The sequence below is a fragment of the Mus caroli genome, unplaced genomic scaffold, assembly GCF_978045245.1.
Source record: "Mus caroli unplaced genomic scaffold, Mus_caroli_1 scaffold_8, whole genome shotgun sequence".
Classification (NCBI taxonomy): Eukaryota; Metazoa; Chordata; class Mammalia; order Rodentia; family Muridae; genus Mus; species Mus caroli.
Window position 1 is genome coordinate 43,963,638 of NW_028227263.1, and position 18,009 is coordinate 43,981,646.

General features: G+C 41.4%; 1 protein-coding gene across 4 annotated transcripts in view; it reads right to left on the minus strand.

The window, feature by feature from the left end:
• Nucleotides 1-18,009, minus strand: part of Stim1 (stromal interaction molecule 1) — a 167,324-nt gene that overhangs the window by 15,714 nt on the left and 133,601 nt on the right. For all 4 annotated transcript variants that reach the window (XM_021166503.3, XM_021166505.2, XM_021166502.3 and 1 more), the window contains 4 exons: nt 11,390-11,501; nt 8,560-8,675; nt 6,776-6,953; nt 521-698 (listed from right to left, as the gene is read on the minus strand). In XM_021166503.3, the coding sequence (XP_021022162.1) occupies nt 521-698; nt 6,776-6,953; nt 8,560-8,675; nt 11,390-11,501 (584 nt within the window). The remainder of the gene's footprint in view (nt 1-520; nt 699-6,775; nt 6,954-8,559; nt 8,676-11,389; nt 11,502-18,009) is intronic.

Sequence of the window (18,009 nt, forward strand, 5' to 3'; positions counted from 1 at the left end):
CCTCTGTTTACTGACCCCTTAGTCAACAGGAGGTAGAACATCTAACTGAATTCTTCCCCAGGTCACCTGTAGCCCAAGCATACATTCTCTTAACTGCTAAGCCTTCTTTCCATCCCCACTGCCATTTTTACAAAATTCAAAATCATGCAAAACTAATCTAGTTTACAGGCTATGACAATAGTTACTCTTGGAGCAAAAGTGAGCTTTCTGAGTAGTGCTTACACAGGCATATCCACATGTAAAAACTTACCAGTTCAATACTTAGGATTTGTTCTCTTGATATAAATACCTCAATGAAAAAGGGAGGGGGAAGAAGAGAATCACTCTGATCTCCCCTCACCTGTCATTCTTTGAAAATCATGGTAACCATTTTTTATAGCTTTACCACTATCCTTACTGGTAAGTCCAGAAGAAAGATTTGAACCATATTTCAAAACATTCACAAATGAAGCTTTCCAGCCAGACCCTGACCCTCCGCCCTTTACGCACCGCCCAAGGCATCCTGTACAGATTCTCCTACCTGCTCCAGCTCTTCCTCAGCATATTTTTGACGGCTCCTCTCATTCTCAGTGCCCTCCCTCAGCTCCTTCAGCCGCTGAGCTTCCTGCTTGGCAAGGTTGATCTCATCTCGAAGCTTCTTCTCCAGGTGGACCTTCTCTACTTCCACAGTTCGGTGCTCCTCCTGGGCCTTGTGCAGCCTGGGAGCGGGGCAGGAAGAAGGGGGACAATGTAGAGAGCAGGAGAGGAGGCAAGGAGGTGCCAGCCAACATGCCATAAGTTATGGTAATAAGGAAGAAAATAAGAGCCACCAGCTCTCAGCATATAGCCTGTCTACTCTGCTGGCTGTGTAGCTATGAGATAGTCAGGGCCAACAGAAACCAATCACTAGCTTTAAATCTTATGTTAGCCATTCTTCTACTGCTAGTAAACAAGACCATGAAGCCAGATTCACAAACATCTGAATCCCTCCCTAAAGTACCTCATACATTGAAATTATAACAACTACCAGTTTACAAGGCAGTCCACGTTTTTTCTCCTAGCAGATGATAACAACAGCCTGGGACTGATATGAATATGAAGACTGTTGGCGTTTAGTCTAGGCTCCTTCCCATAGTTGCCTGGCAACAGCCAGGTGTGCCTGACTCTCTATAAAAGGGACTGCTTGCCCCCTCCTCTCCCTCTTGCTCCTTCTTTCCCTCTTGCCCCATTCATTTCCCTGCTCTCTCTCCATGTACTCGTGGCCAGCCTCTTCTCCCCTCCTCCTCCTCCTCCTCCTCCTCCTCCTCCTCCTCCTCCTCCTCTTCTTCTTCTTCTTCTTCTTCTTCTCTCTCTCTCTCTCTCTCTCTCTCTCTCTCTCTCTCTCTCTCTCTCTCTCTCTTTCTCTCTCCATGTACTGAATAAACTCTATTCTATACTACACAGTCATGTGGCTGGTCCCTCAGGGGAAGGGATGCCTCAGCATGGGCCCTGCAGAGCCACCCCATTCCCCCACACCTGACTGCACATCCACCAGACACACTTCTTATCTCTTTATAAAACACAACAAAGATGAGAAATAAAAGACTAGAATTCAAATCTTTGTGACTTCAAAGTCCATAATTATTCTCAAATTGGAGATATATGGAAGGTCCAATAAATGTAAAAGGCCTTAAAGATAAAAATGAAGCAAAACCCACTGGTTCAGGTTCAGGTGAGGTGATGGTAGCACAGGAAGCTTATGGAAGATGAGAAAAGAATTATTAGCTGGACCTCTTAGACTCTCAAATGCCTGTACAAGCATAAGGAGCACACACCCCCTACACACCGAAATGTATGTCTAAGGAGCTGTGCTGAGCAGATCTTAAAACATTACCTGTGCTGGGCCGTGGTGGCACACGCCTTTAATCCCAGCACTCGGGAGGCAGAGGCAGGTGGATTTCTGAGTTCGAGGCTAGCCTGGTCTACAAAGTGAGTTCCAGGACAGCCAGGGCTATACAGAGAAACCCTGTTGCAAAAAACCAAAAAACAAACAAACAAACAAACAAAAAAATTACCTGTTGCCTCCTTCCTCCCTCCCTTCTTCCTTCTGTATATTTTAATTAATTCATCAATCCATCTATCCATCTGTTCATTTATTAAACAAGTTAATCAGGTTCCTACTAAAGATCAAGTCCTTTGCTGAGCCCTGAAGACAAGAAATAAATAAAAAACCTGCCCTCCTACTGGGTGGTGGTAGCACACACCTTTAATCCCAGCACTCAGGAGACAGAGGCAGGCGGATCTCTATGATTTTTAGGCCAGCCTGTCTGCAAGTGAGTACAGGACAAACAGGGCTATCTGGAGGAACCTTATCTCAAAAAAAAAAAGAGAAGAAAGAAAGAAAGAAGAAGAAAGAAAGAGAAAAGAAAAGAAGAAAGAGAAAAGAGAAAAAGAAAAAAGGAAGGAAATAAAGAAAAGAAAAGGAAAAAAAAGAAGAGAAGAGAAGAGAAGAGAAAAAGAAAAAGAAAAAGAAAAAGAAAAAGAAAAGAAGAGAAAAGAAAAAGGAAAGAAAGCAGGCTGAGCAAGCCATGCAGAGCAAGCAGGTAAGCAGTACCTGTTCATGGCCTCTGTATCAGCTCCCGCTGTCACTGCTTTTGATGATGAACAGTGAGTGGAAGTGTAAGCCAAATAGACCCTTTCCTCCCAAGTTTGTTAGCCACAGTGTTTTATCACAGCAATAGTAATGCTAACTAAGACAAGACCCAAGGGAAAGAGTTTACTAATTGCCCTGAGATGGGAAAGAACTAAGCTGTTGCCTGGTCTTTTTTTTTTTTTTTTTTTAAGATTTTTGTTTTTAATCATATGTGTGTACACTGTAGCTGTCTTCAGACACTCCAGAAGAAGGCATCAGATTTTTGTTACGGATGGTTGTGAGCCACCATGTGGTTGCTAGGATTTGAACTCAGGACCTTTGGAAGAGCAGTTGGTGCTCTTAACCGCTGAGCCATCTCACCAGCCCTTGCCTGGTCTTCTTAAGTTAGTAGGAACCATCAAGTTATCAGGAACTAGGACATGGGGATAATGGAAAGGAGAAGAGATTTTGAATGCTGGATTAGCCTGAGTGAGGTACTGGGTTAGGTCCAAAGGAGGGGAAGGTGAGAAAGGAGAGGGTGGAAAGTCAGAGACGAGGATGGAAGGGGGATGTGAAAGGAAAAAGAAAAGGAAGAAGGAAGGAAGAGGTCAGTGAGGTGGCTCAGTGGTAAAGGTATTTGATACCTTAAATGATATCAAGGCCGCATATGGTAGAATGAGAGAACAAACTCTGGTACATTATCTTCTGACCTGCATACCCATACCATGGTTTATATTCACTTCCTCCAGCACGTGCACACACACACACACACACACACACACACGCACATACACGCACATACATACACAGAGGGGGGGGGGAGGGAGAGGGAGAGAGAGAGGGAGAGAGGGAGAGAGGGAGAGAGGGAGGGAGGGAGGGAGGGAGGGAGGGAGAGAGAGAGAGAGAGAGAGAGAGAGAGAGAGAGAGAGAAATGTATGTAATAAAATATTTTTAAAAGAAAAAAGCTGGGCATGGTGGTGTACACCTTTAATTCCAGCATTCTGGAGGGAGAGGTAGGTAAATCTCTGTGAGTTCCAGACCAGCTAGGGCTATACAATGAAACACCATTTAAAAGAAAGAAAGGAAAAGAAAAGAGAGATAGTGTTTAGAATTGAGGTAGAGAAAGGCCAGACGTGGTGGCATGTGCTTGTAGTCACTTAAGAGGTAGAGACATGAAGATCAATGCAAGTTCAAGACTAACCTGGTCTATATCCAAGATCCAGGCTAGCCAGCGAGACATCACTATCATCACCAAAAGTAGTAAAAAGAAAGAGAAAAGATAGACAATAGAATAAAAAGTCCCCTTGGGAATACTGTCTATTTAGTTAAAAAGAAAATATCAGGCCTGGTGATGACTAGCTATAAACCCAACACTCAGAAGGTACAGGCAGGAAGATGAATTCAGTCACCCTTGGTTAAAAAAATCAACCGAGAAAATAGATGACTAAAAGGCACAACAGACTTGTCTGTAGCCAAGGCGCTGGTAAGAATAAACAGTGGGCTACCAGCAGTGCTGCAACACAAACAATTTTCTACCTACTGTGCCTGTGATGGTTTGTATATCCTTGGACCAGGGAGTGGCACCATCTGAAGGTGTGGCCTTGTTGGAATAGGTGTGACCTGGTTGGAATGGGTGTGTCACTGTGGGTGTGGGTATAAGATCCTCACCCTAGTTACCTGGCAGTCAGTCTTCCACTAGCAGCCTTTGGATGAAGACATAGAACTCCCAGCTCCTCCTGCGCCATGCCTGCCTGGATACTGCCATACTCCCACCTTGATGATAATGGACTGAACCTCTGAACCTGTTACCCAGCCCCAATTAAATGTTGTTTTTTATAAGACTTGCCTTGGTCATGGTGTCTGTTCACAGCAGTGAAACCCTAACTAATACAGTGCCCTTGGAGAAGGAGTTGCTTTTCCTTAGAATGGACACCAGATGGCGATACATGCACATCTAACAAAAACATCAGAGGTGCCATTTCCCCCATCTCCAGTCTTGCTGATGTCTACTGTCCCATGACCCAACTGCAAGAAGCTGTACCACCAGAGATTCAATCCTTCACTGAAACGCTGTTGCTTTCAATACAGCCTCTCCTGAAAAAGCCAGAATTACCACACCTTTCTATTACACGGACCTACTATCTAGTAAAGACAGAGATCAATATATAATATTATGTGGAGAAATGAGTAAATAAATGTACAATTAAGCACTGTCCTGCTCAAAGCAACCAATCAATAAGGAAGAAAATTAAGCAGCCCGACTGAAATCTCATGACTGTGGCTCCAACACTTGTGTGACTAGGGACATTTCACCTGCTTCTTCATAGCAAGAAGGAAACAAAATTCTTGCTTGACTCAAAGAACTGTTTTGAAACCAGTGAAATCCTAGTTGTAATGTATATGCACTGTTACATTAACTCACACCAAAACTTCATGATAACAGTATCTTGCTGTGCATTTCTTGAGATATGAGGGACAAAGTGGCATGTGGCCTCTGTACTCTGTCAGAGAAGGGCTTGTGTGTGTATGCACAAGTCCTGGGGGGTTGGGGGGTCTGTCTGTTGCTTAGTGCTACAGGGGTCATTAAGCTCAGGAGGATTAGGAGAGCAGGGAGGGCTGGAAGCTTAAGTTTTATCCCCAAACTTGGAATGCCTCTTGCTTAGATTCTTTTGTCTTTGGAATGAAAACAGTGCATGTTTTTCAGATAAATGAAGTATGGGAATTGTTTAGACAGCAGCAGTTAGCCCCTAGTTGGCAAAGGGCACAAAAGCAAAGTAACCATGAATCAGCTTAGAAATCAAACTGCTCTTGCTCTCTGAAAGCTCATAGAAATGAATCTGGTAAAGCTGCTGCTGCTGCTGGAGAGTGTCAAAACTCAGAGCTCAGGGGTTGGAGAAATGGCTCAGCAGTCCTCTTCTTCCAACATGTGGGTTCTGGAATTAAACTTAGCATATCAGTTTGGCTGCACCTTTACTGGCTAAAGTACCTTCCAGGCAGACCTCTAAGCCCAGTTTTATGTGGAGTTTGGCATATGTTAGGCATGTACTCTGTCAACTAATATCAACAATATTCTCAGCCCTTTTTGTTTTCTTTTTGAAACAGTCTTATGTAGCCCAGTCTCAAACATGTTAGTAGTCTAGGATAACCTTGTGCTCTTGATCCTTCTGCCTCCACCTCCAAAATGCTAGGATTACAGACAAGTGGCACCATGATGGCTAGCTAGGTTTGTTAGGTTTCTTTGGGAGCCGTGGGAAACAGTTAGCTGTATCCATTTGCATGAGAAAGGAAGCGATCAAGATGTAGGAGACCGGGCTGGTGAGATGGCTCAGTGGGTAAGAGTACCCGACTGCTCTTCGAAAGGTCCGGAGTTCAAATCCCAGCAACCACATGGTGGCTCACAACCATCCGTAACGAGATCTGACTCCCTCTTCTGTAGTGTCTGAAGACAGCTACAGTGTACTATATAATCAATAAATAAATCTTAAAAAAAAAAAAAAAAGATGTAGGAGACCAAGCAGAATGATCATAATGAGCCCCCTGCCAGGGAAGCTCTACACCTCTGGCAGCTATGCTTTTCTCCCCTTCAGGCTTAGAGAGAAAAAGGTGGGGGTTTGGTTTGGTTAGCTGGTTTTAAATAAAATAGAATAAAAGTTCCTCTCAAGAGGAGTAGAATCTACCCAGGGCAACTGAATTGGACGCCAGGAAGCTAGAAACTCAGAACAGTTCTAAAAGGATGGTATAGCCTTTACAACCATGTCAACAGGGTGCCACAGGAGACTTCTAAGAGCTGGTAGTACCAGATCTGTGGTAAAGAAGCAAGGTCTTGCCAGGCATGGTGGCGTTCGCCTTTAATTTCAGCACTTGGGAGGCAGAGCAGGCGGATTTCTGAGTTTAAGGCCAGCCTGGTCTACAAAGTGAGTTCTAGGACAGCCAGGGCTATACAGAGAAACCCTGTCTTGAAAAAACAAAAAAGAAGAGGAGGAGGAGGAGGAGGAGGAGGAGGAGGAGGAAGAAGAAGAAGAAGAAGAAGAAGAAGAAGAAGAAGAAGAAGAAGAAGAAGAAGAAGAAGAAGAAGAAGAAGAAGAAGAAGAAGAAGAAGAAGAAGAAGAAGCAGCAGCAGCAGCAGCAGCAGCAGCAGCAGCAGCAGCAGCAGCAGCAGCAGCAGCAGCAGCAGCAAGGTCTTACCTTTCCTGAAGGTCATGCAGACTCTGCTCAGCCCGGTGTAACCCTTCCAGATCCTTCATCATTTTCTTCATGTGCTCCTTAGAGTAACGGTTCTGGATATAGGCAAACCAGCAGCCACCCACACCAATAACAATAGACACCACCAGCATGAAGTCCTTCAGGTGATTATGCCGAGTCACTGCCGGACAGGGAGGGCACAGTGAATCGAGGCCCTCAGGGCACACTTAGTTTGCAATTCACTGCATCTTCTCCTCAGTGATTCCTCTTGTAAAAGGCAGACCTTTCAACTTAGAAGGAATTGTTTCTCTTAAACATACACGCACATACTAACATAATAAAGTCTGTGCCCATCTCTCTACCAACCAAGTCCTCCTTTGGATTGCATAATAGGCCTGAGAACAATTCTGAAGGCTTATTTCTCATCCTTCCCTAAGATATGGTAAAGAGAATAGTGCCGTCTCAGTGCATTCCCAAGTGCTAAGAGTAAAGATATATGTCACAATGTCCAGCTATTCTTTATCCTCTTGATATGTCCTTTGATATACAAAAGTTTTAAATTTTGAAAAAGTACAATGTATATTTTCTTCCTTTTGTTTCTTAGGTTTTTGTTTTTGTTTTTTAAAAGAGGGAGACTGGAGAGATAGCTCAGTAGTTAAGAGCACTGCTTTTGCAGAAGTCTGTGGTTCAGTTCCTAGCGGTCACATTGAAGAGCACACATCCACCTGGAACTCCAGTTCCAGGGGATCCACTGCCCTCTTCTGGTCTCTGTGAGTACCTGTGATTATGTGGTGCAAATACATACATTCAGGCTCACAAACAGACATACAAAATAACTCTTTCAAAGCAGTATCTTGAGGCAAAACTCATATAATACAAATTAACTGTTTTTAAATGAACAATTCAGGGGCATATAGTACATTCCAAACATGTCAATACCAACTAGTTCCAAAGCAATTCTCTTGCTCCAAAGTAAGTCTTACTGCCCATGAATAAAGAGGAGGGGGCTGGGTGTGGTGGCATACTTCTTTAATCCCAACCCTCAGGAGGAAGGGGCTGGTGGACCTCTGTGAATTTGAGACCAGCCTGATAAACATAGTAATCGCTAGAACAGTCAAGGATACATAGTGAAATCCAGATACTTTGTAGGAGATGGAAATGGGGAAAGAAGAAAGCTGGGAATGTGTGTAGCTCAGCAGAAGGCCATTTGCCTATCATATGAAAAAGACTTGGCTCAGTTCCCAGTGACAAATAATAATGAGGATAGTAGTAATATAATATAATTAATAATATATTTTATCAATGTATAATAACCAATATATAACTAATAATATTAGTAATATATCATCATTTCTCAGCTAGATAGACTACTATGAGTACTAGTACTTTGCAAGAGTAGAGAATAGTAGTTTTAGTTTGGCTGTGCAGAATTTGAACCCAGGGCCTCATGAGGGCTAGGTGAGCATTTTATCACTTGAGCTACATCCCTCACCTGGAATGCTCATGTTATCCCTCTAGGACAGAATATCATTAATTCATCTAGGTCTTCCTATAGGATCCAGCACAGCAATACCAAAAACCGGATCTTTCCTTAAAATATTTAATGAATGAGTAGATTAAATATTTAAATATGGCTAGACTAAAATAAGGCTATATCATATCTTAACGCCAGTGGATAGTGAAGTTGCTGTCTTGTAGGAGTGCCATTGAGACCCAGGATTCAGCCTAGCCACTCCCAATGGTTTTGGGTTCCACAGCACAGCAGTAGACCTCTACATAAGACTCACAGAGAGGAGGCCCAAACAGCACTGTGTCCAGGGCCTTCAGCTGCAGCTTCTGCCTGTGGCTCCGATCTGTCATCTTCAGTACAGTCCCTGTCATGGTGGTGTTGGTTACTGCTAGCCTGTTAAGAGAAAGAATAGGGGCCAGGTTTTAGATATCAAAAAGTTCTTTGGAATAATTATTTCTCTCTTCCAGGAGCACATTCAGTTTTTGTGATTGCTCTCCTCTGTACCCTAGAACACAGTCTAAACAAGTGAGTGTATTGTATTGTATTGTACTGTACTGTATGTTTATGAGTGTTTGCCTGTGTGTCTGTCTCTACACTAGATCTAGGTAGCACCCACAGAGGCCAGAAGAAGGCACTGGAAATCCTGGAACTGGATTTACAGATAGCTGGGCTCCCATACAGGTGCTGGGAATTGAACCCAGGTCCTCTGGAAGAGCAGCAACTCTTCTTAGCTGCTGAGCCATCTTTCCACCACCAGTATAAGTTGTCTCCTAACAGGGAGTATTTACCAAAAATTTGATCACCCTCTCTCTCCATAGCTACAATCTCCTCTCTAAGGACTAACAATCTGTGGACATTCCCATACCTAATTACACATTTTTATGCTTCTTATTTATTTATTTATTCTTGTTTTATATATGTATGTATGTACATATGTGGAGGTCTGGAAACAACTTTCAGGAGTTGATTCTCTCCTTCCACATTGTTGAAGGGAGGTTTCTCTTATTTCTCCCAGGAGACATAATTCCAGGCTAATTAGCTCATGGGCTTCCAAGAAATTCTGTCTCCACCTCCCATATCACTGTGAAGTGCTGGGATTACAGATATGCACCCACATATCTAGCTTTTGTTTTAAAGTTCTTGGGCTCAAACATAGGTGTTTTACTTGCTGAGAATCTCACCAGTGATTTCTCTTGTGCTTCTGCTTCTAGGGATTCTTCTATATATTTGTCCCCACCTCTCTTCATGAGACAATGTATTCTCTTGTCCAGTCCAGGTAAGAACACCATGCTCAATGACCCACTTGTTCTTGGGCCTTCTAAACAGCCCTAATTCTAACCCATTGCTACTACATATAAACTTACTTATAAACCACTGAGTTAGTCCTATTAATAACTATCTTAGTAAGTGCAATACAGTTTACTCCTAATAAGATGAATGTAGGTTTTATGACCTTTAACCACACTGATAATAAGACTTTGATTTATTAAAAATTAAAATGACTGAAGAAAAATTAGATTTCCTCATTTTTCTGTTAAAACACAGCAGGTATAAAATGAGATGAATATAAGATACAGAAAGATGGAAACCACGTGCCTGAGTCCTCTAAGGGCATAGTTAACACTTACTACCCTGTACCATTGGTTATCTTTTCTACTACATAGCTTTATTTCCTCAGCTAGAAGAAAAGCTTCTGACATCACAGTGAGTGCCTTCCACTTCTGTATGAGCATAAAGGAATGGCAGCTATTCCTCCTCTGCACTTGGAAAGCAATCAGGACATCCAACGAGAGAGGTAACTCGGCAATGTGAGCAGCTGGGCAGGAGATCTGGCGTCTGGTCCTAAGCATTCTCACTTGTCTAATCATAAGCTGCTTGGTTCCTCCCCAGCGACCTCAATTCTTCTTTATGTAAATTTTTAATTTTATTTTTTGTCACAAGGTCCACAAGGTCTCTGTGTATCCCTGGCTGTCTTGGAAGTCACTAGGTCAACCAGGCTGCCCTCCAACTAACAAAGATCCACTGTCTTCTGTCTCTTGGAGTATTAGGATTAATGACATTCACCACCACACCTGGTCTTCTGTGTAATTTACGTAAAGTAGGGGTGCTTTCTGAAAGCCTGGGAATTCTAAAATTATTTAGGTCACTTCTGCAAAATGGATTTTGTATTATCACCATTCGTCCTACGAGCTAATTCTCAGTGACACCAGTGATGACAGTATTCACTAACACTATCTAATAGTGTTCTGCTATTTCACATGTGTACTGGCTTGTTTCTGGGCAACTTGACACAAGCTGAAGTCAGAGAAGGAGCTTCAGTTGAGGAAAAGCCTCCATGAGATCTAGTTATCAATTTGGAATGGTCAAGCCACTATAGGTGGTGCCGTCCCTGGGCTAGTCGTCCCTGGGCTAGGTTCTATAAAGAAGTAGGCTGAGCAATCCAAGGGAATCAAGCCAGTAAGCAGCAACTCTCCATGACCTCTGCTCCTGTCTCCATCCCTGCTTTAGTTCCTGTCCTGGCTTCCTTTGGTGATAACAATAATGTGGAAGTGTAAGCTGAATAAATTCTTTTTTCCCCATCTTGCTTTTTTGGTCATGGTGTTTCACTACAGCAATAGAGTCCCTAAGACAACCCTCATTGATCACTGCATCCTCACAATAGACTTAATAAACCAGTTTACTTTATTTATTTACTTGTAGTGTATGGGGCGGGGAGGTCATGTTCTATGGTGCATGTGTACAGATCCATTTGTGTGAGTCAGTTTAGTTTTCCCTTTCCATCATGTGAATTCCAGGGATTGAACTCCAAGTCATAAGCTTAGAGACAAGTACTTTACCCACTGAGCATGCCTGGCATATACTCAGCAGTCAACAAATGGAAGCCATTGATATGATTCCCAGGAGTGATAAAACTTATTACATAAGAAAACAAAACAAAGTGGCCTTCATGTTTTAGAGCAAACACACAATAGATATGAGAGGAGCAGCTGGTTGCAGACTCTGCTGAGGATGAAGCCGTACTGAATTGCCCAGAGCAACCTGAAGGCAGACCCACTCCCAGACTGTTCCCTACACCCTCAAGAGAAAAATCCCACTCAATTTCTAACCTTGGCATCGCATGGCCAGTAAGCTGCAACTTCCGGAAGGTCTCCTCATACTGTGGCAGCTCCACATACGTAATCAGCCACTGTATCACCTCATCCACAGTCCAGTTGTACACTGTAGAAAGACAAAGAAAAACATTACTCCAAAAATTTCTTTGATTTAGTTGTCTCCCCCCACCCCCGTATTCCTTTTGAGTCTGAAAGATGACAGTGTTGAAGTAATTTATGATACTCTCAAGCAGTGTACCTTAACTTACACTGCAGCCATGCTGACCACGCACTTGTCATGTTTGTGTTCTTAACATTCCCGTGTCCATAACATCTTTAAGTCTGAAAGGAGTAGACTAACAATGATTGGTTTCAGCCAGAACTGACTGGGACAGAGTAAAAAGCAATAATTTGAGAGGAAAGAGATATTCTATATCTTGAATGTGGTGATTATATAAATTATGTCATCTATCAAAATCTATCAACTTTATATTTAAAATAAATATATTATGGAACATAGTGCCTCATGACTATAATCCCATTTTACAGGAAGCTGAGGCAAAAGGATGGCATTTCAAGCCAGTCTGGGCTAGAGAGTGAGACCTGTCGAGAGTAAATACATAGACCCTACCTCATAAATAAAATAAAATAATTTATCTGTATTTTCTTTATGTCTCAATACATTTTATTTTAACATAGTTTTAAACTTGAGCATGGTGAACACACCCATAATCCTAGCACTGGGGATATTAAAAAAGATCATGAATTCAAGGACAATTTAGCTACATAGTGAGATTGAAGCTGCAACTATCTCAAAACAAACCAACCAATCAAACAAACAAAAACCACAAAATAATGTATGTATTTTTAGATAAGGACTGACATGTCCCAGGTTTTCCTGGCACTCAAAATGTGGCTAAGGATGACTGTGAACTTCTGATCCTCTTCCCTCACCTCTCAAATGCTAAGATTACTGGTAGGAGCAATCACATTCAGTTTATTTGGTGTTAGGGATCAAACTCAGTAATCTAGGTAAGAACATGGCTAAATCTCAGGCCAAGATAAGTTTTTTTTAAATTATTATAAATGTTATGAGTACTGAGAGCCACCCATCCAATTTAACCAACTTTCATCTTGGCCCACATAATGCCAAGCTTTCTTCTTAGAAGTTGGTTTCCAGTACAAAAACTTAATCTTAATAGCATCAGTGAAGCATGGATTAAAGAAATGGATGAAGGACTGGAGAGATGGCTCAGCAGTTAAGAGCACTTGTTTTTGCAGAGGACCATGGTTCAATCCTAGTAGGATTTTATCTAAAATAATTCATTGACAGAAGCCACCTAAGAAAGGCTATGGCAAGCAAGTGAGTTTCCTGGAGATGACCCACAATTTCGCATGGCTGTGATGGGTGCACTCTGGAGAGGCACAGCCCCAGAGACTTCTTCCCAGGACTGCTTCTCACTTTTGATGTGCCCTTCTTGCCATTATTACATAGTCCAATGATTCCTGGGCACCAGCCCACCCTATTGGGCAAATTTCCCGTGGATCAAAATGAAGATGAGCTTTCATGAATTAATGCTGTTTAGATGAATTAGTGACTCTATAGAATTCCTGATTTCATTCAAATAATTTTAGGAAGAAAATTTAAAGAGCTAGTTTTAGTTGTTTCGCCAGAAAGATAATAAAGTTAGAATCAAGAAGAGAATGTGTACATTCCTCATAGAATAGTAAGGAAAGGCTGCATAATACGGAATACAATGAGCTTTCATAAATTAAACTAAGAATAGATATAGATTTGTGATCAACGAAAAACATTCATTCTAGGTCAGGTCCAAGGATGAGACCACAGGTGTGAGCCATGATAAAGCAAGGCCGTGTGAAACTGGTGCTTTGGACTTATAATGAGTTTATAGAATAAAACACTGCTTGCTTTGAACTTAACTATCAACATTCTTTTGCATCTTCCCTTTTGTGTAACATTTTATCTATGAGGTAATTTTATGAAGAACTTTTGTCTAAGAAGGTATAAAAAGGCTAGAGAGAAGAAATAAAGTGTGGACTTTTAGGGCTCTGCTTCATCCACCAAATGTATATATGAATATATATCTGTCTATATGTATGTATATACATATGGGTATTGATATACATATATATATATGTGTGTGTGTGTGTGTATAAATGTGCATATGCACTTATGAAACTGATGAAATAGGTGGTTGGGCTAGACCTGTGTGTGTGTGATGTGTCTGTGTGCGTGACACATTTGCAAATCCAAGAGCCAAAGCAGTTTAACAAATTCACTGCTACAAGATGGGTACTTTACAGTTATTCTCTTATTTGAAGCTTCTATGCAGAACTGCACTGTCTAAGAGGCAGCCAGCAGCCACCAGTGGCTGTTTAAATCGAACTCTTAAGGTTAGGTTAGTAAATCCTCTCCATCAGTGGCACCACTCCACCCAGAGATATACAATAGCTACAAGCCATCAGTGGCCACCATGCTAATTATACAACATTTCCAGTACTGTACAAAGTTCTGTTCCACAAAACTGGTCAAGATAGCTTGCTATATATAAATTTCAAATTCTATATCTTTATATTTCTTTTGAATAGGTAAAAGTAAAAACAGGAGTGTGGAGATGGTTTTCAGGTAAACCACTTACCACACAAACATGAGGACTTAAGGTTGGATCTCCAGCACCCACATACATGACAGGTGGTCATGGTGGCCCACCTATAATCCCAGCACCTTGGAAGGCAGAGACAAGTAAAGCTCGCTAGCCAGCCTAGCTGAATCAGTGAGCTCTGAATTCAAGAGGAAGACCTTAACTGAATACATAAAGTGGAGAGCAATTAAGGAGAGCACTCAATGTCAGTATCTGACCTCCACAAACATGTGAATGCACGTGCATGCATGCCCACATTCCTGTATGTGATGGCTAGTGGCTAGTTCAGTGTCAGCCTTACAGAAGATAAAGTCATTTGGGAAGAAGGAACCTCAACTGAGAAAATAACCCCATGGCAATAATATGTGGGGCATTTACTTGATTGGTGATGTGGTGTGGGAAGGACCACATTGTGTGCTGTGCTACCCTTGAACTGGTGATGCTATAAAAAAAGCAGACTGGGCACGCCATAAGGAGAATGCCAGTTTGCTGTGTCCCCGTGACTTCTGCTTCAGTTCCTGCTTCCCTCCAGTGTTCTGCCTTGAATTGCTACCCTGCCTTCTCTTTATGATGAACTACAAATGTAAGCTCAGTTGGACCCTTCCATAACCAAGTGCTTTTGCTTATGATGCTTTATCACAACTAAGACTGTGTGAGCCCACACACATGCAAAAACACAAATGCACATGACCAGCACACACACACATATACATGCAAAAACAGAAGCAAAAAAAAAAATATTGGCTCATCTAGCTATAAAAACAGGCTCTCAACTTCAGTGACAAATTTGGGTTTATATTTATAATTCATAAAAATAGTGATAACAGAAGACAACTGTCTGGGATTTTAGAAGATAGTGTCAGCCGGGCGTGGTGGCGCACGCCTTTAATCCCAGCACTTGGGAGGCAGAGGCAGGCGGATTTCTGAGTTCGAGGCCAGCCTGGTCTACAGAGTGAGCTCCAGGAGGACAGCCAGGGCTACACAGAGAAACCACCCCGTCTCGATTAAAAAAAAAAAAAAAAGAAGAAGAAGAAGAAGAAAATAGTGTCATGTATATCTTGGGGGAAGGGTTGAAGAGCTGGGTCGGGGATTAAGAGCACTTGCTTTTCTTCCAGAGGACCTGAATCCAGTTCCCAGAACCCAAATTGGATGGCCAATACCTACCTGAGGACTCCATGGTAAAAGAAAAGATCCAACTTTCAAAAGATGTCATCTGACCTCTACATGCACACTGTAGCATACACGTGCCCATACTCACATACATATAGACATAATGAAATAATTTTAAACATATATTAAATTTAGTATTTTAACAACTACTGTTTTTATATAAACTACAGCTTAAAATGTAAAATTATTTTGTATATGGGATTTTGCCTACATATATGTTTGTGCTTTCTGTGGGCAGTTCCCTTGGTGTCCTGAAGAGGGAATTAGATCCCCCTTTGTAACCAGAGTTACAAAAGGTTGTGAGCCACCATGTGTGGGTTCTAGGAAATTGAACCCCAGTCCACTAAAAGAGCTATTAGTGTTCTTAACTGCTGACATATCTCTCCAACCCCACAAAATGTAATATATATATATGCATATATAATATACATATATATGCAAATATATATATATTTGAGACACAAATCTTGGCTGGCCTGCAACAGGCTAATCAAATTCACCAATCACAGGGATCTGCCTACCTTTGCTTCCTAACTGCTGGAATTAAAGGTATGGGCCTGCCGGGCGTGGTGGTGCACACCCTTAATCCCAGCACTCAGGGGGCAGAGGCAGGCGGATTTCTGAGTGCAAGGCCAGCCTAGTCTACAAAGTGAGTTCCAGGACAGCCAGGGCTATACAGAGAAACTCTGTCTCAGAAAAAAAAAAAAAAAAAAAGGTATGGGGCACCATGCCTGGAAGCAATTCAAATTTAAGACAAATGTTATCCAGTGGAAGACATAAACTACCAAGAATTGACCCCAGAGAGATTGCTATAGCATTGCATGACCACCGATATGATCTCATAACATTATAATGATCATGGATCATGTTACCACCAAGAATCCATTTCCCTTTTCCTTAATAATCATACCCTGAGTTTGTACTGGGAGAGCCACCTATCCTTTGCTCTCAGATAATATGCTTCAGACCATGCTAAATCCACCTCTAGGAGTAGAACACGTAAGTCAAGATGAGCCAACTAGTACATTTCACGCTCCTGGATACAGCTTATTTCTGAAATAAGATGTAAAGAAACAAAGCTCTACGATTTTTGTTTATTGACTCACAGGGCACTGTCTTGCATGTTGGGTCTATTGGTATCTAGATGAACTGATCCTGAACTACAATATTAGTAATGATTATATTAACAGAAACCATCACTTATATAGCACCAAATGATGATAGTGTTTAAGCATCTCAGATATTTTAACTCACTAATCTTTATCAATACCTCATGAAATAGATATCCTATTTTATCCTAACTATAATGATGATGAAACTGAGCCACTAAAAGATTATACATAATCTTCCCAAAGTTATCCAGCTAGATATTGTAGGAATTGGTAAGATCAAGATTTTGTCTCAAACAGACTGATTCTACAGCTCATTTTATAAGCCTTTATGCTATCTGTCTGTTTGTCTATCTTCCTTCTTTCTGTCCTATCTATCTATCTACCCACCCACCCATCTATCCATCCACTCATCTATCCATCTCTCCTCCCTGTCTCTGTTGCAATTCCCATTCAGAGGCAAAACAGAGCCAGGAGATGAATGTAACTGATATCATTAAACCCCTGAGTCAGAGAATACCTGCTCAAGGCCCCTCATCCATAGATATTTTAGTTTTGTACAAGTTAACTTCTCTCTTTTCCTTACTGAAAATTGAGAAGAATTTCTGTTATAATAGAAGCCAGTTCTAACCAAAAATATTACCAAGCAATCATTCACAACATGTTAAATCACATGATCACCAACGTCAGAGTACCATAGCAGCTCAACTCTTCATATCTTAATGTTGGGGGTATTTCAAATGGGCAATCATAAAAAGTGTCTTGTTAAAATGATTTTACATTCATGTGCTGTTCAGACATGTTTAAAGTTTACCTCCATTCATTATCTACTATTATCTCTATTCATTGCTGCTTGGTGGATGGGTCTTGCCTTTAATGCTAGTACTCAGAAGGCAGAGATAGATGGTCCACAATGGAAGTTCCAGGCCAGCTAGGGTTACACAGTGAGATGCTTTCTCAAAAAAAAAAAAAAAAAAAAAAAAAAAGCAAGTTAATTGCTATATAAAGGAGCAAAAGTAGACTTACAAGGAGTATGTTCAAACCAATTGAGGTTAAATGAGATCATGATTTACTGTACAAATCATAGTTCACAGTAGCTTAGCTAGTGAGAAAGGGTGGAAGGAATGTGTCATCAGATGGCTCCCATAATATAGACATACTGAACTGCAGCAACAAGATATGATTTCATTGGACTTTTAAGGTTTTCGTCTTTTTTTTTTTCTTTTTCTTTCTTTCTTTCTTTTTTTTTTTTTTTGTTTTGTTTTGTTTTGTTGTTGTTTTGTTTTGTTTTTCGAGACAGGGTTTCTTTGTATAGCCCTGACTGTCCTGGAACTAACTTGGCTGGCCTTGAACTCAGAAATCCGCCTGCCTCTGCCTCCTGAGTGCTGGGATTAAACACATGGGCCACCATGCCCCGCTGACTTTTAAGGTTTTAAAATGTATTGTTATTGTTTGTGATGTACATAGAGACCGGAGGTAAGAGAACAACTTGAAAAACTAAGTTCTCTTTCCTGCACGTGAGTCCCAGAGGTTGAACTCAGGTTGTCAGGCTTGGTAGTAAGTACCTTTTACTGAGATATTTGCTTTTCTTATCAGAGTGGGAGTACAAGTATGTGATCTAGGCGCGTAGGAGGCTGAAGCAGGCTGACCACATATTTAAGGCCAACTAGATCTACATAATAAATTTGAAAAC